Source organism: Centruroides vittatus, unplaced genomic scaffold, assembly GCF_030686945.1.
Source record: "Centruroides vittatus isolate TY-2023 unplaced genomic scaffold, ASM3068694v2 contig_301, whole genome shotgun sequence".
Lineage (NCBI taxonomy): Eukaryota > Metazoa > Arthropoda > Arachnida > Scorpiones > Buthidae > Centruroides > Centruroides vittatus.
The window spans coordinates 2,086,827-2,111,658 of NW_027121927.1; the positions used below are offsets into that span (position 1 = coordinate 2,086,827).

General features: G+C 30.0%; 2 protein-coding genes across 2 annotated transcripts in view; one reads left to right on the forward strand and one right to left on the reverse strand.

Moving 5' to 3' along the window:
- Positions 1 to 24,832, reverse strand: part of LOC136972781 (protein LTO1 homolog) — a 42,836-nt gene that overhangs the window by 13,261 nt on the left and 4,743 nt on the right. Inside the window, exons 2-4 of the mRNA XM_067267427.1 lie at positions 12,610 to 12,715; positions 4,823 to 4,893; positions 1,921 to 2,035 (exon numbers count right to left, since the gene is read on the reverse strand). Of these exons, the coding sequence (XP_067123528.1) occupies positions 1,921 to 2,035; positions 4,823 to 4,893; positions 12,610 to 12,715 (292 nt within the window). The remainder of the gene's footprint in view (positions 1 to 1,920; positions 2,036 to 4,822; positions 4,894 to 12,609; positions 12,716 to 24,832) is intronic.
- Positions 7,577 to 8,729, forward strand: LOC136972800 (nose resistant to fluoxetine protein 6-like). Its single transcript, XM_067267443.1, has one exon. It carries the CDS (start codon positions 7,735 to 7,737, stop codon positions 8,596 to 8,598), a length of 864 nt encoding a protein of 287 aa, XP_067123544.1. The 5' UTR covers positions 7,577 to 7,734; the 3' UTR covers positions 8,599 to 8,729.

Sequence of the window (24,832 nt, forward strand, 5' to 3'; positions counted from 1 at the left end):
TAACATCAAGTGTCATCCACTACAAGTTTAAAAAAATGTATTTGAACTTGAGTGGATGAATAAAAAGAATTTTATTAACGATTGAAAATTTGAACAAGATATATAAATATATATAGGGAAAGTGTGAACTAATAGTAGGAATTTAATAATGATAGACCTATCAGAATTTTCTGAAAATGAATACAGGAGTAATTTATTTTGACTTATTTAGTTTTCCAAATGCTGTTTCTGAATTTATTCTCCATTCTGTATAGCAGTTGACTTGTTAATAAATATTATGCCTTACAAAATATAAAATCCATATATTAGAATTTTTCTTAATGTATGAAAGTCATTCATAATCACAATTTGATCATTTATCTTTCTATGTTTTATAAGTATTATTATTACTATGAGTAAAGACTAAAAAATTCTTAATGACATATTCAAAAACCAAATCAAGAATAAACTAATATAGTAGTTTTATGAAAGATATTTTATTTAAGTTATACATAAAAAAACCATATAATTTATTAGTGAATCTAATTCATAAATTATTTAAATTTTAAAAGTGATGAACAAAGCTGGAACTGTGATTAACCTGTAACTCTTAACACCATCCTTTAAAAACAAATGTTTTTGGCATATTTCATAAGCCTGCATCAGATTTCACATTGTAGCTTCAATTTGATAACATTTGAAATTGGAATGTTACTCAGTACTAACTGACATTTGTGTTCTTAATATATAAATTCCAAATAAATACGACGACACAACAAATTTCAAATAGTCCAACAACCAACATCAAACATTGTTTATTTCAAAAGTACTCAAAACCTAATCTTGATAGCCATTTTTGCTAGTTATTCTTTTTATGCAACTAAAATTAACAAGATTAAAACTTGGCCATGTCTAAAATTCTGAAGTTGTTTTATGCAATAAAACCTTAATTTATAATAGAGTTTAATTCAATTTTTAAAAATATTTTATCATATAAAAGTTTATTGGTCATTTTTTTGTGTTTATCTTCAAAATATAATATTTAAACTAAGTCTATTATAATGCTTCAACTTATAATAGAATCCTCTTAAATTTTTTGTTAGAAACAAAAAAAAAGTATTATTTTCAGTATTTTATTTTTCTATATCATATATTATGAATTAGTTTTAAATTCTATAACAGTAGCCAACTTATGTAAATAATAGATTGGATCATTATGTTTTATATAAATTTTTATTTCTTTTAGTTGAAGTTTTATAGTCTGCTTAATTATACTCAAAACCTCACTAGGAATTTTAAGAATGGCAAATGTACTGAAATAGTATTGAAGAGATGATATATCAATTTATGTGGGTAAATTTACATTTATGTGGGTAAATATACATTTTATGTGGGTAAATTTACCATTTCACTTAACATAATTATTAATTTTATTACGCATCAATGAATTAACAATTCTGTTAATTCAGTTTTAATTATATAATTATGATGAAAAATAATTACTAAAAATATAATTAACTTAACAATAAAACATATTCAATTTTAATTGTAGTTTTTATAGATTAACAAAGACAAGTCTATTTTTTTATTTTAACAATAATAATAATGAAAGGAATTACACACATCACAAATCATATTATAATTAACGTATTTTCATAATGGATAGGGTGATGGTGATGGTGGTAGTAGTCTTGTAATAATACATAATTATTTTTATTATTTTTACTGCTTCATAATTAATTAATTAATAGTAGTTACACAATCTCAAATTATCTTAGCTTATATTTAGTTATACTTCTCTGCCTCTGCTTTCTTGGAAATCAAAAATTAAAAATATCATAATAGACTAGTCAGAGAAGTATAACTATTATTATTTTCATATTTAAAATATCAAAATTACTTTCTAAAACTATTTTTTTACCTGTTCTAAAATTATCTTACCTGTTTGAATTTGGCTCGGATTTTTTGTAATCGTTCTGTGGATTCTTCTTCATGCATACTTGTCTGAGAAAAATTTTTTGTCATTTCTAACAGTGACCTTAGAGCAATTAGCTTTCTATTAAATAAAAAAGTTAATTATAAATATCCTTGAAATAAACTAAATGAAAATAGATAAAACATTTATAAATTAAATTTTACTATAATTCCTTGTGGATAACCCATGAGATGTATGTTTAAATGTCAATTTGAAAGTAGATGTGGGCTATTTGATAATATGAATAATTATCAATTTTAACTCGCAATTATAAACTTCATCTAAACCAGGGATTCCCAACCTCTATCATGTATCAACCTTTTAAGAAATATTTTACCATCAATGCCTTTACAGACACAATTACCCATATTATTTTTAATAAATGTTTTATATTTGGAAAGTTTTGAAAATGATATTTAAAAATTCTCAAAAATATTTTTCACTAATTGCATTACTAAATAATTAAACAGTATTAAAATAATATATTTGCAGTTATATATATTTAAAACAATATCCCTAACTTTACTACATATCTTAATCTGATGCAATATAATCAACAAATCCATGCAACATGTTGAAATTTAAATTTAAAGATGCTTATAAATAATATTGTTGCATATTTTGTAAAGAATTCAATAAACATCAATAAAAAATATTTACAATCTTCTTTTGCATTAACATCAGCTAACAGGATGTCATTTTGTAAACAGATGCTGATCCAAGAAAATATATATATTATTCAATATTTCATGTATCGTTATCTGTCCAAAATAGTATTGAAAATAAATCTCATTAAAATTCTATTCAATTCCTAAAAAGCACAAAACAATATAATTTTGTTTATAAATTCATACAGTTTACTGTTTATTGCAATCTTTCATTTATCTAATTTTATTAATGGAAAGTAATATAAATTATTATAAGTAGAGATGATTACCAATACTGATATATTCATGTATCAGAATGTTCCTGATATTAAAATCTGTTCATTGTACAAATTTATGTTCCATTCTCTCTCTCTCTCATTTTTATTTAGAAAGAGGGGAGAGAATATTAGAGCACTGTAAAATAAACTCAAACTGACATACCAAGAAAATTCTGATAAACCAATACATTAATTTGGCTATCGTGTAGATCAAGAAAAAAAATTAAACATCAGTTTGTGAAACAAACTGATTTCAATATGTCAAAAACATTCTCATACACTGATATATTAGTTTCATCTCTAATTAAAAAGAAACAATTTTTTATAATCATCATGTATGCAATTTATATTTAAGAAATTTATTTCCAACTATTTATTCCAGAGTTCAAAATTAGTAGGCAACCAAGTCCAATCATCTAGATAACCAAAATTTACTTTGGACTAATGAATGTACTTTCAAACTGGTCTGGCAGGCTACTTTATTTAGTTTTTCAATTTTTCTTAGTTTTTTTCAAACTTTGTGCATATTTTAATCCATTAGGTACTTTTAGTAAGAAGTAATAATAATGTTAATAGTAAAACAATCAAAAGTCAATTTAAGACATCAAACTCCATCATGACAAATCAAACATGGTCACCACGGAATAAAGAAACAGAAAGCATGTGAAATGAGAAAATAAAAAAATTAAACATTGATTGGCAACTGAAAATATCAATGATTTATAAAGTAATAGTTACCTGTATGAACTGTAGAACACTGTTAAATTAAATGAAAGTCTTGAAAAACTTAATGAATAGAAGACAATATAATAATTTATTTATTTACTCTCCTTTGCATTTAAATTATAAATTTGATTCAAACCAAAATAAAAGATTTTCTAAAACTTGTTACTAAATTAAAATGCATCTTTAAGATAAACATTTTTTAGTATTCGGTCCAAATTAATTCTGTTTTTGGTTTTACACAAAATAAAAAAATACTGCATAAGAAAAGGTTCATTTTTGTCAGGACTGATAATTTTTCCAAAGTAGAAAAGTTTTCCTTTTATTCATGTTACAAATTGAACAAGATTTATTGTATTTTCAATATAGAAAAATCATATCTTAATAAATAATTACTTTGTTTAATGATTAACAGGTGCTAACACCTAATTTATTTCATTAATTTCATCTTTAATTCATTAATCATCCATTTATATTTTCATTTTACTTCTATGAAGTACTGAAAAATAAATTTTATTCAATATACAATTAGTTATTAGTTTTGTATCTATTAAAAATATTTTAGCATGTGATTCTTAATGTGATTTTTGACAGTATTTGTCTGTAACAAATGATTTTTTTAATAGTTTTTTTTAATCAGAATTTTTTCTTGTTTGAGTTTTAAAATATAATTTTACATTGTTAAAAACTTTCTGATAAATTTTGAACATATTCAATGAGAATTTATACTCTGTTTACAATAGATGCCCACTTAGATAAACATGTGGTAATGTTAAATTTTTTTGTACACATAGATCTAATAAATGACTATATAGTTTGCAAACAATAAAAAAAGCTTTATTTTTTTTATATTACCTGATAGTATGTAAAAAAATATGCACTCTGCAATATGGACAACTAGTTTCATTACAGAAAAACCAGAAATAAAGAGCTGATTACCCTCTGGACAACTAGCAAATATCTTAATTTCTAATCCTGCATTCTAACAAAAAATAAGCAGCTTTTGAGAATAATATATATTTATACAGTCAATGACTTTGCCATTATTATTATAAAATAAATAATTTAATATAAAGATTAAGTAAGATGTTTTCTTACATCTTACTCTCTTCTTTTATGCCTTTTTTTATTTAGTTACCATATCAATACCATATTTACTGAATTAATTTAATAAATTATAATTAGAAATTTCATAAAAATTTAAAACAACAATTATAAACCTTTGTTTAGAACTCTCTTCTCTTTCTAAAACTGTTATCCATGCATGAACAAAGCCTTGATAAAATCCAAGCTATAATATAAAATAAACATAAATTTATAAATACTTATATATTAGAGAATGTATAATTAGGATAAGCTACTCAAAATTTTAATGTTATTTTATATTTAAAATTAAAACATCAAAACAACAGAACTATATATTTTTTCTTTTCCACATTACATAAAATAACTAATATGTTATTTATAGATATTTGATAATTGATTAGATGTCATAATTAGGGATATATCCGTAAGTTTTAATGATCCACAGTCCAGCTTATTTATTGGTTCTAATATTCAGATATTTTATTAAAAATGACATTTTATTTCTTTACTAATGTGATGAAATACTGAATTCTTAACTCAATTTTTAAAAAGAACAAAAATGCTTTTTAATAAATATTTTAAATATTAATTAACATTTTTGAATAAAGAAAGGATCAGTGATCTCAATGCACTTACCAGAATTTAAAAACATTATTCAAATAAATTTTTTGATATAATATTGATGGCAAGATTTTGTTGGCAATGTTCTAAATATACATTTTTCTAGTTTACTGTATTTACAAAAATACAATGCTAACATTTTGATTAAACTTTGACACTTCACTTTTAAAAATATTTTATTTTTTCTGAGTTTAGATTTTTTTTTATAATGTATTTGACATCATCTTTCAATTGTATCATTTTACTTTTTATAAACCATCTGTTTCTATTCACTATTTGAAATGCCTTGTGAATACCAAAAAATATACTCCATCACTAATGATTTCAAGTGTAATTTCTTACAGATATCATAGTATTCTATGAGGAATTTATTATTGAACATTGACACAACATAGGGTCAAACATTTTACATTAAACTTTTCTGTTAACCTATTTGATGTCTTCTTCCAAATGTACCATTTTATTTATTTTTGTAAGAAGTCTATTTCTACTGACACATTTCATTTTAATAAGCAAGGAAGGCTAATATAGTTTTATTGCAGCAGATATACCGTATTTACTTGAATATGAGACAATCTTGCATATAGGATGAGGTGTGACTTTAGACATCAAAATAAAGAAAATTAGATTTATTAATACAATTCTAATTTTATTTAGTTTAATCACGAATAAAATATTATCAAATGCATGTATTAACCAAACAACCGTGTTTGCCTTAATACATGATGAATGGAAAACAAAATCAAAACATCATAATGTGCATGACTGGAAAAAGTTTATTTTTAATGATTCAAAATATGCTAATATTCATTAAAAATAACAATTTAACTAATATAAAATAACTGCATTTTTAATTATTGCAAGTGATCTTATTTCATTAATGTTTTTATAAATAACTAGAAACTATTTTCTGCAAAGGAATGAGATGCAACACAGTTTTTAATTAATGGATTAAACCAATAAACAAAGGAAAGTGTATCTTAATTTGTTTACAGTAGGTGCCAACTTACACTAAATAAACTGTAGACCTATAATGACAGCATGAAGTATACACGATTCACAGAAATTATTGCAAAGAATCCTTCGCTCATGCATAAAGGACGACCTAGGTTTTTGAAGCAATAAAAAATGAATCAAAACCTCATCTTATATGCGAGTAAATACGGTACTTATATATAAAATTTTATTAAAAATACTTCCCATAAATCTACTATATTTCTATAGCAATATGCTTATGACATATTGATCAGATATTTCAACAACATATATAGAATAGTTTATATTATAAATTATAAGAAAATTATTATCAAGTATTTATTATGCATGATATGAGTTTATTAATATATACCAATTTACACAAAAATTTAATAAATAGGTAAGTTTCATTGATTTTTTTTTTTATTAAAAAATAGATTCTTTTGTAAAAAAAAACAATGAAATAAATTTTCTTATTAAATCTTAAATAAATAGTAAATAAAAGAATCACTAATTATTTTACGGAATTTTATTTTTACTTTTCTAAGTCATTAGGATTCAAAGTATGAAAAGTGAAATTAAAATAGTAAAAGATTTTTATAATAAATAAATAATTCCATTAATCATATGATAATGCAAATTCATTATTGGGCTTAACCTGACAAATTAGATAATTCAAGCTTGTTTACTATATGATAAAATAAATATTAGTTTAGAATTAAGAAAGTAAATCAGCTCTTCCAACTCCATTCTTAATCATACATATTGGCTCTGTGATGTACAGCGGCTGATCGCGTTTCGTGTTCTATGACCAACCATTCTCCAAAAGAAAAGTTTATCAGTAAACACTGGGTAAATCCATTGAGACGGCAGACGCACACGTACGGAAGATTCTCTTTCAAGAGATACGAGAGTAACGTGATGAATCGATGGGACCTTCCATAACACTTACGCACAAGAGACAGGAACTTTTAAAAATGTTTCAAAAGGGATTGTGGAAGAGGAATTGCTGGAGAAGGAACGAACACATTAAAATGGAATCCGTGTTATTTCATCTCGTGTTTTTATCCGTCTTCGATTGCTCATCTCGTTAGTCCTTGCTTCTTGTTCACGCTTTCCGAATGGTCTTCTATCAGTTTTCAGAAAAAATTCGGTATCAGCCCGTGACAAAAAAAAGGTCGACGTCAGTGTTTGATAGCACATTGAATTTCGATACCGATAGCAATAAATGTTAGCCAGTTTCCTTCATTGTGTGACTTTAAACGAACTGTTCTCGGCATATTTGTTGCATGGGTTTCATTGGCAACGTTAACAGAAATATTAATGAGACTTGATATTATTCCTTTGGAGGCAAGTAAAGGTAAAATTTTCAAGTATATTTCTCAAAGCTTCACCTTATGAATCTCTACATAAATTGTATTCGACGAATCTTGACGAAAGTACAAAGTCGATGTGCAGTGTAAAATTTCTTCTAGTAAATCTTGTAGTGTTGGCACACGTATTCGTGATAGCATTGTTTTTTCCCACAATAGGAGAAAAATATTCCAATGCCTTCAAGCATGTAGATCTTCTTTTATTCGAAATTATTCTCCAAGGTTTGACTATGATGGAATCATTCTTCTTCTACAGCGGATTTATGGTAATGTATCTGAGACAAAAACAAAAACGTGGACGAAACTCTGCCAAGTACTACATCATGTTTTCAGTCAAGCGAATTATCAGATATACACTCCCGATATTCTTCTTTTTGGGCTCCGCAATTCTTCTGCCTCTTCTCGGAGAAGGTCCTCATTGGAATTACGTTATTCGTCAGGGAAAACACTTAGAAAACGAATGGTGGAGATATATCAGCCATATTCATATTTACTTCCTGGGTGAATCGATGGAGTTTTTCAACGTGATATGGTTCATCAGTGCGTTGCTGCAGCTTTTCATCTTAATGTCACTGTTATTATGTATTGTTGACAGATGGCCCAGATTTGGAAGACTCGCCATAATTGTGTTAATGTTGACAAGGATTATCATGTATATAGTTGACGTAGTTTCAAAAAGATATTACACGATGTTTGGAATTCCTGCGATATCTGAGGAAACTTATAAATATGTTGCTTATAATTATTGTAAACCATATTATTCCCATCTTGGTACTTATTGTTTTGGAGCTTTAATTGGAGATATATTAAGGAAGAAGAAACAGGTGACATTTGGAAAAATTACTGTTGTACTTTGTTGGACCGGATGCATTGTTTTAATGACATTATCAATTTTGGAGTGCATAGTTACAGGAAAAATATTTTGGCCAACGAAAACATAATCATCGCCTTTCAATGCATTGCTCCATTTTCATGGACTGTCGGACTTTCTTGGTTGACAATGGCTTGTACGACAGGTCACGGAGGAACCGTCAATCGTTTGTTATCTCTCCGTATTTTTGTGGTGTTAAACAGTCTGAATGTTTGGATATATCTGCTTCACAGTCTGATCATCTTTTACATTTTTTGCAGTATGAGAAAGGCTACCGGTCTTTTACATCTTAATATGTGGATGTCATATTCCTTTGTTATGTTCTTGACTCTGATTGCTGCTCTGTTCTTCTTTGTATTTTTCGAATCCCCATTGAGCAGTCAACGTGCCAAAAAATAGAACATCGCAAGAAACAGTAACTTCCAATCAAACCATTACGGAAATGAACACAGGAAAGAATTCAAAAATTTTTGTTGTGTGATAAATATTGAAAATTGGGTTAACATTCTACATGCCGATAATATGAGACTATGTTAATTAAACAACTTTAAATAAATATATTTAGTATATTATTTATTATGATGCCCTATGTCTCGCGAGCAGCATATGGTTGTTCTCAACGTTTATTGCATATACTTATATGATTTCATGTTGTAAACTTGGTACTTACTACTTACACATATGTAATCTTTTTATAATTTTTCTGACTGTTATGTTTTATAATATACACAGAGATTGTAACTATGACCCAATGTTAACCTCCGACGGAAAAAGGAAATCTTAGGGTAATACGTTCATAGCATTAAATATAGTTTTTCTTTGTTTATTTTGAAACCGCTTCTTCTTTAATTTGTTTTTTCTGTCACAAGGAAAGAAAACCTTGTAAACACGGACATCACAAGTTTGATCTAAGTACCTTTCAGTGGTATGCAGGGAAAGTTTATCTGTACAAATATTTAACTGTAAATGTATGTAATTTTTAAGCAAGATGAATATTAATTAGCACCTCCTTACAAGATATTTCAAAAGAAAAGCCGACAGAAGAGAAGCGTATGCCCGAAACGCTTATCGGCCAGCAAGGTATTCCTGAATAAAGAGTGATGTCAAAGATGCCTAGTGTCTACCTATGCACTTAGCTGTGAAAGAAAAAACAAATTGTTTATCTTGTTAATCATACATATTTACATTTAAAAAGCCAAAAGACTACAATCCTTTGCAAAGAGTCACTTCTCTTTATTGTTTATCAAAATCTTTTGTGTTTTTCAGAACTAATACCAGAATTTAAAAAAAAACATCTGAAACTGTAATACATATACCATATTAGAACGAATCCAAGTTTTTAAAAAAAAATATTAACATAGTATAAACAATTTAACATTTATAACATCAAATTGTTGGATATGTCTACATTTAAAAAAATTGTGACGTAGCAGCTTATTGAGAAACATGCTCTAACTAAAAAAACTAAAAAGTCAATGTCCTAACTGAAAAGGAACAAAATAAAGATATGGAGTTGAAGCAAACAAGCTTTTAAAATATTTACCAACAGTTTATATCCAACCCTTATAATGTGTAAGTTTTCAGCTCCCTGTCACAGAAAGAATTGAGATAATTAAAATATTAAATAATGTAATAAAAATTTTTCTATCTTAAAACAAAAAATATTAAGTAAAAACTCATAATTTAAGATCATTTTAATTTTTAATTTATTTTCAATGTGATTTTTTTAAAGTTTCTTTCCATTCAATATCTTCTTGATATTTATGACTTCAAAATCATAAAAGTCCAGCTAACTTATTTAGTTTAAACATTTTCAACTATCTTTAAAAGGTCTCTCCCCTCAGGAATGTGTACAGTACATTAGAATGATTTAAAAAAACATAAAAAAAAAATTCAAAACAAAGATCATTACAATAAATAACCAAATATTCTAGAATTTTAAATTGTGTAAAATTCTTTATTTTAAAACGTGTTCTTTTTCTGCATTCTTTTAATGATTTTAATATATTAATATATATTCATAAAGAAAACACAGATGATCAAAAATGTTTGAAATAAATAAGTTAGTTGGAGTTTTATGGTTTTTAAGTTAATTTACGACTTATATAAAGACATGAAATCGTAAATGTCATATCAATTCTTTTGTAAAATTAAAGCAATTTGGAAATCAAAGCAGAATAGAATTTAACATTAGTAAATAATATAAAATAAATATTGAAAATTATAACAAGATAGTTACAGCTAATAGATATATTATATCTAAATTAAAAGATGTTATGTATTTTTTATCAAAGCAAGAATTGGCATTTAGAAGGCATAGGGATTCTATTGTATCTAACAGCAAAGGTAATTATATTGAATTTGTTTATTTATTAAGTATGTCAAATAATTTATTAAAAATACATTTAGAGAAGTCTATGGTTTTTACTGGCTTATTGAACAAACGAATATGAATGGACCCTAGACCATCACTGATGTGCAAGTAACTGATTGCCCCTGGAAGTCGGCTTCTTACAGAAACATAGCTTCCCTATCATCAAATGTCACGGCACGTCACTGATATGTAGTAGTATTTTTAACTATGACACACTAATAATCCAAAATTTCATTCTAATGTATATTTTATTGTAAAAATATTTATCTTATAATAAAACATATCTTAGGATTTATTTATTACTTTTTTTGAGAGTAGAAAAGAAATAAAGAATAACTATCTATATATTCTAGATATATATTATATATTCATATACATAGAAAAAATATGTTGTAAAAATTGAATTGAGGGGGAAAAAATCAATTTTCAATTTTTACTGAATTTATGAGTAAAATTTCTATTTTTACTGATATTCTATAAAATTAGCAAATAATAATAATAATAATTCAAACAGTAATTAAAAAATAATTTCCTGCTTATATTTTTTGCATAAACAATCAGTCAAATTAAATTCTGTAATATGTTTATAACAAAATTAAAAATACTTTAATTTACTTTTAGTGTAAAATGAAAAATATATCTCTTACTTTCAATTCTTGACGTAATTTGATTCAAATTTCCTACACAGCAACTTATTTTCTAATGCTATTATGTTTATTTCTTGATTCAAGCCCAAAATCATTGTGTAATAAAAAAAGCTTAAAATGATTGAAAACAAAGTTTCTATATATATATATATATATATATATATATATATATATATTTGCAAGATAAATAAATGCCACCTTTAACTATCCAGCAAATTGTTTAATGAATAATCCAAAATTTGGATTATTTATTAAACAATTTGTGCAAAAAAAAAATTCTTATTTATTAAACAATTTGCTGGATAGTTAAAGGTGGCATTTATTTATTTAGTACATTATCTCCAGTAAGATCTAGTAGTATTATTTTTTTGCAAGATTTTATTAGAAACATAATTACAGTTTACTATGATCAAAACTATATTAAATCTTATTTGACAATCACAGAAAAATTCTCACGATTGATTTTAGTATTTTATGCATTATATAATAATCAGTTGTAATAATTCAGTCAATCCAAATGTGTCTACATCTGCATATATAAAATCCAGAATATGTATTATATCAGTAAACAACTGAATGATATAAATACCAAAATGTTATTGACTCAACAAAGGAAACAAAGAAGTTTAAAAATATTTTCTGACATTCCTTCCAGTTTCTGTATTTTATTACATTGAACAGTTAAAATTTCAATATACTCTGCAATTAATTTATTAGAAATAAGATTTTATAAACCTCACTTTCTAAAAATCCTTATGAACTAAATTTTTATTAGAATATAGTATTTGGAATCTAATTTTAAATGTTAAAAAAAACATTCTTCATTCAAATCCATTTATGTTCATTATTTTTCAAAATGGATATTCAATGTTGTTAAGATATGCGAGTTTTAACAAACAATTATTCCCAGTTAATTAACAACTTTTCTAGCTTATTTAATATTGTTTATCACCTTATTCTTATTAGAATCAATTTTTCAAAATTAAGCTTGATTTATGTTGTTATACATAATGATTATAGAATTAAAAACAAATTTTTAAATTAATGTAATAATACTTACTTCAGATGCAATCTGTGCTCCTCTTTGTAATCCATAACTGTAACCATCTCTCCAACCAGCTTCTTCTCCAAGACTAAAGCCACGTGTAAATCCCATTTGTCTATATCTATCAATATAAAAAATTTGCTTATTTTATTCATGTATATACATATTAAATATTAAACATACAAACATTACTTTTACAAACAGATTTGTAAATTTTTATCTATCCTATACAAGAATATACTAAGACATCATGCGACTTTCTTGTATCATGACAGAAAGAACAATCCTTACTGGTACACTTGTTAGGCACAGAAGAGGCAATCCTTTTACCTAACAGGCAAACTTTGCAAATGCCTCCACAAAAGAGGCTATCCTTGTACCTGTATATGTGGCTAGAACATTATAAAGGCTTATCCAAAAGACAACTTAAATATTGTGCCTTTTGGATAAGTCTTTCATTAGTCTGTTACAAATTTAAAAATTATAAAATCACTTTTTAATGAATATAATGCATATTACATTTCATAATTTAATTTTTCATACTCATATATGACAGTTTTCTATGAATTTATTAGATAACCCATGTAACAATTTTGGAATTTTGGTACCCCATCATCTTGGTGCTATGGGCACATACTCCCTCTGACCCTGCATTTCCATGACTCTGCTTGTACCAGTCAGCCACAGGAGAGATGATCCTTGTATTGGGCAGAGACAATCCTTAACTTGCAAACATGAAGAGACAATCCAAGAACAATCCTTGTGTTTTGTTTATTTTTTGCAACTACAGTTGAGTCCGCATCTAAGTCGTCATAGGTATAACTTGACACCGTTGGTTAAGTAGTCAGTTTTCTGTGGTCCCAGCCAACTTACATAGGCATTAATGTTAAAAAAACTCTGGTTTATTCGACACCATTTAACTCGTCATCACTGGATAAATCAACATACTTTTGCTGTCCCACACTCGTTTAGACTTCTGGTAAATCGACTCCCCTTCTGAAAAAAATGAGTTTACACTGCACAGTGCAGTGTGAACTCATTTTTTTCAGGAGGGGAGTCAACTTATTTATTAATAAAGGCATTTTTATTAATATGTATAAACATTTTATGTATTTTTATATATAAAATAATAACAGATAAACAGAAAGAAAATATACAATCTACATCAATGTCACAGCAGAATCCGATTTCGCATTTTCTCACGTCAAGAGTTATTTGTAGCACATTTCACATTTCTGTTAGAAATGAGTGTCCGAAAGCTAACAATGCTTACGCTGAAGAAAAAATACGAACTTGTTTCTGAATTTGAATGTAAGAAAAACTTTGCAAGCCAAATTTGCAAAACAAACAAAAAAAAAAAAAAAACCTTCCAAAAACAACATTGGTGAGAATTAGGGATTGCAATCCAGCAGTGTTTTGAATCCAGTTGGATTTTTGCTGGATTGAAATCATTCCAGCTGGATCCAGCACGGATCCAGCATGGATGTATTTTTGGTGCAATAGTGTTATCTGTCTATCTATCTATCCTGCAATTTATGTTTTTTTTAATGAAATAAAACATTTTAAAAAAATACTTAAGAAGCTTTTATTATTTAGACTGGTCACTATAAATCAGTAAAACTTCTTACACATTTAGGTAGTAAATTTAACTTTGGTTCGGTTTAACACTTGAGATAGAGATAATTAACTTTAAATGTTTAGTTAGATTATAATTATAATGTAATCTTTACGTTAAATAATAGCAAAGGTAATTCTACTGATTAATTTATATTAATATATATTATAATAATGTAAGGATGGATAATCAGTGGCTAAGTGGCTATCAGTCTTACCAGTTTTCATATATAGGCACTACATATTAGTCTGTAGTTATTTATAAATATATAAAACTATGTACTGGAAGTAGAATAAGTTAAATAAACTACACCTTTATCAATTCAGCAAAATTTAATAAAATAATTATGTCTACATTTTTCAAATTGAAACTGTGTGATGATAATAACGTTTTCAATCGTTTTTAACGATCTTCCTCGGTTACAAAAAAAATTGAACATTAAATATAGAACATAATTTTTATATTTATTCTGAACACATTTTAACGGAAAATGCCCAAACGGACAAAATATAGATAAACAAACAAAATAAATAGCGGAAAAAATATATACAGGGTGTTTTTTTTAAACTGACAATACTCAGAAACATCTGTAAAGCAATCTAACAGCCGGACTGTCGCCAAATTTGGGAGAGTGACTAAGGATGACATGGAAAAGATTCCGCAAAGAAAAATAGTAGTACCTAAAATTTGCCGGTAGGAGGAGGATTTGGCACTGTTGTAGCGAAAAAGCTACCAGCACTTCACTGAAGAAAGGGTCATCAGTCGCATTTTTCCACTTGCATGGCCACCTCGCTCCCCGCATCTAACCCCATGTTACTTTTTCCTGTGGGGTTACTTAAAGTCCAAGGTCTATCTTGGTAGTGTCCCAAACTTGATGACTTTGAAGGACAAGATTTCTCGAACTGTGATGAACATTCCTGCAGACATGTTACATTCGGCCATAGAGAACACGGTGTTCAGGATGCAATGCCTTTTCCAGCAGGACATTGATCACATTGAAGAAGAGAGAAGGTTATTTGCTGATTAATTAAACTTTCATTATTACACTGAAACCTCTGTCTGATTATTCATTCATGTGTTTGTTAATTGTAGCTGGATTTTATGCAGATTCTTAGCTGTTTTGCTACAACAGTGCCAAATCCACCCCTACCAGCAAATTTGGGTATTACTTTTTTCTTCGCGGAATCTCTTTCCCATGTCATCCTTAGTCACTCTCCCAAATTTGGCGACAGTCCGGCTGTTAGATTGCTCTACAGATGTCCCTGAGTACCATTAGTTTAAAAAAAAAAAACACCCTGTACAGTAATACCTCGACTTACACGAACCCGGAGTTATGCGATTTTCAAATCTCGACGATTTGTCTTTTGTTTGAGCGCCACGCAACCCTTGATTACTCTCACTCCCCCCCAAACTATTGTTCAGCTTACCGGTTCGGACATGTCGTGCGGAATCGATGCATAGCTACAATTTATTTTGTCTTATTTATTTGTGTGTTAGTTATATCTACGGAGATTTGAGACTCTACTGTGTCATCCAAACGAAGTAGAACTGATTCTTCTGCATCAAACAAGAAAAAAAAAATTTCATCTTTAATAATGTTAACTTTACATTCCAACGACTTTGATACAAAAATGAAAATTTGCAAATTGGCAAAAACTTGATCCTTTAGACCCAGTTCAATCAAATGATCGAATGACGGTTGGAAACTTGACAGAAGGCCTCAGTTTAATTAAAAAGAGGTTACAAATTTTAGAAAATATAGACTCCAACGAAGAGCGCATTTCTTCTACAAAACGAGAAATAAAAAAATTATTAGCATGCTATGAGGAAATTTTGTGGGAGAAAAAAAATCTTTGAGCCATCAGACGAATTTGTTAGATTTTAGGAAGCCTTCTATAACAAAATAACTTCGATTTACGATTTTAATAATATAATTTGTTATACATATGTATTATCTAAGATTTTATTAAACATTTTTTTTGTAAATTATTGTTTTCTTTAGTCTCAGGCCCCAATTAAAAATAATTTGTATGTATTTATATGCAAAGTTATACCCCAACTTACGCAAATTCGACTTACACGGTTATCGCTCGGTCCCACCTATCACATAAGTTCGGGGTATTACTGTATATAAGATATAACAACAAAACCAGCATTGTTTGTTAATAACATTAATTAATGTAAAAGGATCTCCACATGGTAGACAATGAGTCCGCATCTCTATGGTTTATACAACCAGTTGTCATGTGCGCCTTGCAGATTTCTAATCTCTCAAGATGTTTGACCGTTTGCCTATTCGTCATCGTTTTTATAATTGCCGCTTGATCCCATTGGACGTTAACATTCTTCTGTCTTGCATATGATGCCAGCGCAGTGTTGTCAAGGTTCTTACTGATTGTATATTTGTGCTCTTGAGCCTTTGTTTTAAACTGCGCATTGTTGCACCCACATAAACAAGCTTGGAATTGAAATGTTGGTTGTGTAAAGGCACCGAATATATACCTGTTGTTGAATTCCGATCCTCTTTCTTTTTATCGTTTCTTAAAAGTTTGAAAACAGTGGGATTACGTCGGTATACAACACGAAAATTATCATACCTGGCAGTACATCTATGTATCTTGTTTAAAAAAAATGGGATGTAATTAAACACTATTCTTTTTATATTTATTCAAAACACATTTTACATTCTATAGTTAATGTTGTATTTTTTTGTAACTGAGGAAGATCGTTAAAAACGATTGAATATGTTGTTATTTTATTAAATTTTGCTGGATTGATTAAGGTATAGTTTATTTATAAGTAATTTAATTATTAGTGTTAGTAAAGTAATGAGTAAGTAATTAGTAGCAGTCTAGTAGTTAGCAAAGCGGCAACGCGACAACGTAGACTTTTGCACAATTACTTAGAAAGCTAATTGAGTATTTGCGGATCCAGCAGGCCGAAGAATGCGCTGGATCCAGCTGGATTGCTGAATGAGGGATCCAGCAATTGTGTGAGTTTGTAGACGAGGTCCGTAAATCACAAAATTCTTCCATTTAAATTACAACAATAGATTATATAGAAAAGAGAGAGAGAGAAAAAGAAAAAACTCTTGATCTAGACATCGCGACGCAAAATGTAAACAACGAGTGTCGGAACACGTGTCGGAACAGGTGCCGGAACACGTGTTCAAAACGATCCATCTATGTCAAATGGAAGAGTCAAACTCTGACACGAAAGTCCATAAATAAATGGAATTATGACAGAAATCGCAATTAACGGGCTAAATTATGAGTTTGAGACATGTAAATCTGTCAACAGTCTCCGAACACAATGGTCAAAAAGACGCCAGATGGACACTCCGAGTTGGACCTTTCCCATGACCCGGGTCGTCCCGAGTTTCGCCTAGAAACAAGGGAAAGACCAATCGGAAAACGGGAAAGGGGGTGAGGAACCAATCGGAAATCAGAATAGCGAGCGAAGAACTATAAAAACCCGGGATCCCGAAGGTCGACAGAGTCTCCTCCGCATCTCGCAAAGAGCCGTGATCTGTGTCGTGTTGTGTCGCCGCCAACGACGTACGACGCCTCAGCACCTCTGCGAGCATCGGTCCAGCGATCTCATCTCTTCCGCCCCGGGGCTTCGACGGAAGGGAAATCCTCGCCACTCCGAAGGACTGTAGAGAAGTGGACTGTCTATTGTGGATGTAAGTATATATGTTCTCCAATAAATGGGTTTCCTTATGTAAAACACTTGTCATCATTTGCCTCCTCCGCCACTCCCACATGCAAACGTCCCTTAGGGTCATACTGACACGGGATTAACTTATCCCCACCTGTCAGCAACCTTACAATTGCAATCTCTAGTGAGAATCCTGAAGAAAAAAGAGGAAATTAATAAGCTTTTTCTTAGATTTTCATCGCAGCTGTCTCCAAAACGTCAGAGAAAGTCACCGTACACAGATGTCAAAGACGCTCTTGTACGTTGGCTAAAACAAATTCATTCATCAAATCTTCCTGTTTTGAGACCGAAACTGAAACAAAAGGCGATGATAATTGTTGGGGTACTTGGAGTAGAAACCGACTTTACAGCCAGTGATGGATGGTTAGAGAGGTACATTGCACTACTGTATTTTTCTAATTGTAGTATTGTGGTTTTTTTTCAACTTCACTTTAGTCATCATATTGGATAATTCGACACATTTTCAAGGTATTTATCAACACGCAAACAAATGTAAACTCTCTCTCTCTCAGGTTTGTGATCTTAATGATAAGGTTTGTCTCCTTTCCTATATATTGTATAACTAGCATCTGCTACGCATCTAAACTGATGTCTGTATATAGCTTTGTAAATAATGGTCAATAAATAAACGGGTATATGTTAAATGATAGCTTGTGGAGTGTACTTCTGTAGGCCTACAGAAGATGCATTATGATATTTAACATCTTAAACAACGGAAAGGATGAGCATGACAGAGACAAGCTGTCGGGGGTCTACAGCATACTTATTAAGGATCGCAGGTGTGACAGAAACCTTGTATATGTTGGCTCTACGAAACGATCTTTGGAGATTACACTGAAAGAACATGCAGCAATATTCAGAAACAAAGGAACACGACAGCTCTTGCAATATATGCGTCTGATCCTGACATGGTACCTGATTTTAAGAAGGCCAGAATTATATGCACCACATGACACGTAGAGCACATCAAGTAGCTTGAGGCTGCCAGCATATATTTAGCTAGCATTAGCAATATACAAGGCATTAATCATAAAGAAGAAATTACGCTATCAGTAGCGTGGCAAGCGCTTTTGAACAGTAACATATGATCGCCGTAGGGCAATGGATTGCACATGACTGAGAAAGACGTAAACTGGAAGCATGCATTCGAAAGTTCTGATGTTCAAATTTCATTTTCTAAGATCAGCATTCCATCAGAAATTCAAAAATTACCTGAGGAAGAACCTTCGTCGTGGTTCGAAAACATTAGTAACGAGATATTTAATTTGTGGAAGAGGTGTAGAAGTAGGGGAGCGTACCGGTAACAGGTTTGAAGAGTTTATTAATATTTTAATATCTTATGCTGGTTTTAATGTTATCATCATCAACAGTCCTCTATGTTTAAATTGTAAGAGAAAAACAAATTAATAAGAATATTTGAGAAATAGAAAAATTGCACATCATTCAGTAAGAATATTGCATGTTTTAAGAACATACAATATTTCAGTGTTTTCTCATACTTCACCTTCTGGTGGATCCGGTTAAAAAAAGAAAAGTTTTGGAGGATCCCTAGGGTAGAATTAAATTTTTATTAAAAATAATCATTGTTTTAAAAGTTTAATCTAATTTAAATGATTTTATATTTTTAAATTTAAACTTTAGGAATGTTTGTAATAAAGATAAATATTTCTATTCCATGGTACAAATATGATTCTTTTTTCTTCTAAAAACAAAAAGATCCTTATCTCATATTTGCAAACCTCACAGATCTGCAGACCAGCACTGAGAAACAGTGCATTACCAAATACACAGATAAAAAAAACACCAGTGCAAACATTTCTAGTGTCCAGAACTAGTATATGCATTAATGGGAGCCTGTCTTTGCTCTGATTGTGAATGTAGCAACTAAAATTTGTACAACTTCTGAAACCTCATTCCCTTGCCCTTTCTATCCACTCCTTTCCAACATTACTAAATTAATATTATAACATGATTGTGTCTGCTCTAATAAAAAAGATGGCTGTCACAATGCCCAAATTGCTTCTTATAGGAGTGTAATATGTATGTAGAACTAGAAACAGAGCTAAGCAAACTACCTGTTTTGCCCTCAGTCAAAGGTGTTAAAAAACAAAATGGTCATCCTTACTGGGAAATGATCTATGAACAATAAGGGCTCTTGCCCCTGCACAAAGGGGATAGATAGACCATTCCTAGACCAGGGACCAAAACCAGCCAGATCTCTAAAAAGAAAGTAAACAAAGAATTTATATATATATATATATATATATATATATACATACAGTATCTTTATGGGTAATAATGCATAAGACAATAACTTTTCTCCTCTACCAAACAAATAACTTGCTAATTTGGGATATTATAGAAAAGAAAAAAAAAGATGGCGGCTCGTCTGAGATTCCAGCAAGGAAACAGTAGGACGCATGTTCTAACCTAACCTATTCTAATAAATTATTATTATAATTTATTAATTATTATAATATAATTATTTGCATCCAAATTATTAGAATAGGTTAGGTGCATCCCACTGTTTCCTTGCTGGAATCAGAGACAAGCTGCCATCTTGGCATCTAAGGTAACATTAACCAAAAAAAGTAAATGTATTACTTTCCTGCAATCAATCATGTATCACATATATCCTGATACATGATTGCAGAAGTTATGAAATTATTTCTATGTTAACAAATTCATATGATATTGGTTAACATAGAAATGCTTACAAATATATACTTATATATGCCACATGCAATAGTGACAAATGAAATCATTATTTTAAAAAATTTACGAATATTCCAGAGGAAACAATGACAAGGAAACACATTTCAGGTGAATCTTGAGTTGAGACTTGAAACTTCATCCTTACTAATTTGAGGTTGGGAAGACAATTCCCTAAGTTACTAACTTTGCAACTGTTCGTGTAATTCTGCTAGACTAGGTCAAAGGCTGAAAATTTAAAGGAATGAATAAGAGATTACATTAAAACCTGATAATAATTAGCAACTAAAGTTGAATGACACAAATGCATTCTCATCATGAACATTTGATGTTTATAACTAATTTTGTTCACCACAGTTTAAGAATGTGATTCAGTAAAGATCTGGTTATGACATAGGTAACACATCTGACTCTCCTGGAAATGGCTGGATCAAACATTTAATAAATTGTGTTAAATGTTTGATCCACACTTCGTCAAAAACTGTGATAAACTTTTTTAAAAATGTTCATTGCAAACTTGCATTTTGTCTCAATCATTTTAGTTATGAAAATAATCCTTATCATCATGCTATTAACTCTCAATCTGGCCTAGTAGGTCACATGAACAAATGCAAAATTAACCCAGCAGAGGATGCATCATTTGACAATTCATAGGGGTCACTGCGTGTCACCTCAACCCGCATTTTAAATATTAATTTCTATCTTAACAGTTCAACTTTTTTTACTTTTTTCTTTTAAATATTATTTTACATTCTGTTTAGTAATTTAATAAATACATGGTACGATCCAAAAGTTCGGGGAATGCAGTAATCTATGACAACAAAAGCATGTATTTGAAATTACAGCGTATGAAATGGATTCTACCAAACCATTTCTACGTGTTCAGGTTAATTTCACCCATGTCATGTGATTAAACCACGAGCACTGCTGTTTTTTTTACCGGAGATAGTTACCTTTGTCCTGCGACGTAATCAAAGTGGAGTTTCAAAAACAACCTCCAACATTTCGACTTCACCGTGACCTTTCACCGTAGAATCACCGTACACCTTTCTTAGCAATTTTAAAATCTCCGTAGGTGTTTTACCTAAACGCTGACAAAATTTAATGTTGGAGGTTGTTCTTGAAGCTCCACTTTGATTACGTCGCAGGACAAAGATAACTATCTCCGGTAAAAAACAGCAGCGCTCGCGGTTTAATCACATGACATGGGTGAAATTAACCTGAACACGTAGAGGTGGTTTGGTAGAATCCATTTCATATGCTGTAACTTCAAATACATGCTTTTGTTGTCATAGATTACTGCATTCCCCGAACTTTTGGATCGTACCACGTATATGTTTACTTTATAAGCTTTAGTTAATTATTTATAAGTATCTGAAAAATTCTAACTATTTAAATGAACATGAAACAATTAGTGATGGTAAAAAATTATTTTTATTATAGAAAAGGTATATAGCTTCATAATTAAAAAAAATTATATTTATGCCTGTTTTAGGCAGTCATAACATGTGAGTTTTCCATGCTTTCCACAAATTGGAGTTTCACAAATCGCACAGTAATTGGAAGTTTTATTTCCAGTCCTTGGGCATTTTCCACACCTTTTTCTTTTATTTGAAGATTTTATATTTTTTTCTGTATTTTCAGGATTGTCATTTGGTTCTTTTGTGTGTTCTAGTATATCACTTTTTAGCTTTCTGCTCAGATTTGGCATTTCAAGACGGCGTTTTATATAGGGCTTTACCAGACTTAAAGCAAACTCCTTCAAGAACTTTCTTCGTACAATAGGGCAACTTTAGAGTTTTTTGTTACATGCAATTATAATCAGGATGTTTATTGCTGCTATGTTCAACATGTTATAGAATGTCAGTGGCTATCTCTGACTTTTTCTTGCAACAGAATAGCTGCCTGACATTTCATCGACTGTGTCTACTCCACCCTTTGTTGCGTTATAAAACGTTATAGCTTCAGGTTTTTTCTTATCGTCTGTCTCTGGGTCAATTGCATCATTTTGGTGCATTGTTGACAACAATAAGATAACTTTTCTTTTTATAGGACCATATGAAACCGGAGTGGCATAGTCTTTTCCAAATCCAAAAAGTGAAGAATACTCTTTTCTACCACTGGTGATAAGAAAACATACAGGCAACTCACGTTTGTTTTTTCTTATTGTTCCAACTGTTGTGATATTGTGCTGACAAAGGAGTTCTCGAGACAATGGAACACTTGTAAACCAATTATCATACGTTACATTATGTCCAGTACCTGAGATTGGTTGTATCAGACGTTTCACGACAGCAGGAGTTTGATTAATACTAAATGGACCATCAGGTTGTTTTACTAAATAAACTTCCATATTTGGTATGTAGTAGGTCCTAGCACCTACCAGCAAAAACACCTTTATTCCGTATTTAGCAGGCTTGCTTTTCATAAACTGACGAAATGAGCATCTGCCACAAAAACTCCACATCATTTCATCAATTGTTGTGTACTCACTTATACAGAAATTTTTTACAGTTTTCTAGCAAAAGTTCAAATATTTCTCTCACAGGAGCAAATTTATCAAGTGCAATCCTTACTTGACAATCTCTCTTGTCATCAAAGCACAACATCCTCAACAAAAATCTGAATCACTGTTGATTCATAGTTGTACGAAAAATGGAACTCCTGTCCCATCATCTTCCCACAATTCATCAGTGTGTATGTGTGATGAATTGTGGGATGAATTCAACACACCAGAAAGATATAAAAGACCCAAAAGAGCTTTTATCTCCACCAAATCTGTAGGTTTTGCATCTCTTTCACGAGTATACTTCGATTTAATAATTTCTACATTGATGTTAGTATAGTCCACTATCTTTTGTAGAATAGCATCAGGAAAAAAGCACTGCCAGGCATCCAGGAGTGTGTTAGCATTTCTTGCTTCACTTCTGTAACCTAGAAGACGAGTGATGATGTTGTATCTTCGAGTGTGCACAGACTGAAATTGTTTTATCTTCTTCCATTTCGTATCATCTTCACCGGTGTAGAAATTTCCATCATGTGAGAGAATGTCATCTTCATCACTATCACTTTGTGATGTATCAGTATCAAACTGTACATTATCCCCGTTTTCTTCCTCTGCATCAACAGTACTTCCAGCATCACTTTTTTCACCACCTAAGCAGTCATCTTTGTCTTCTGACAAAGTTTCATTTAGCATAGCATGTATTCTATCTATCTCTCTCTGATCCATTCTATACACTATATACTCATACACAAGAAGACCACGAAAACGACTACAAACAACGACTACAAACTGTCATTTAACTATAATATAGCAGTAAAATTTACACAAATGAAAAACATCGCTTTAGGGTTTGACAAATCAACAAAAAGTCATTTCCTTTTAATGCATACAATGAAAAACTAATATGTTCCTAGAAACACTAAACTACTTGCAGGTGACCACTAATGGTTTGGCCATTGAAAATACAGAATGCGGGTCATGATGACCCACCACCTGTTACAAATTTATGCAGACGTCAAGGGTCGCTGTGGGTCACCATGACCCCAAAGAGCCATTATCTCTTAAAGTATTCTGCAAAACTGAGTAACAGCCATATGTTCCTATATTAACAAAGAATATAGGAAGCTACTGTGAGTCACATCAGTAAAACATAATAATTAACGATTCAGCAAATCATAATATAAGGTGTGCAGGTCAGAATGGGACATGCAACCCCTACCGGGTTAAAGACGTACGGAATTATCTTCCTCAACCCTAAACTTGAATATGAATGAATTTTGGAAATAATTGTAAATTAATAAAACAATTTAATTAAGGATACATAATGTAAATAATGATATACAACTGGCTGAAATCAGTCATTACTATTTAATGATCGTCTCTTCATCTGAATAACAGTAATTTATTTTATTGCTTCCAACATAAAATGTAATAATGCATGAATATTTTAAAAGTATTTTAAAAATATTATTATTTTCCAACTTTCAACATTTCTTTGAAATTAATTATTGCTTCTTGAAATACAGTAAGACCCTGCTTAACATGTCTGTGTTAACATGCAGACATGCTTAACATGTATCCCCCATGTTAAGCGGGGGAATGTATCGACCCCATTATTTAACTATTTTCGATATTTTCTATTTGTAGACATCATAGCCTACAAAAGGGGTTAACGTCGATATCAT

Bases quoted from the DNA above. Each gene is read 5' to 3' on its own strand.
- LOC136972800 (XM_067267443.1), top strand. From the start codon at position 7,735: ATGTGCAGTGTAAAATTTCTTCTAGTAAATCTTGTAGTGTTGGCACAC.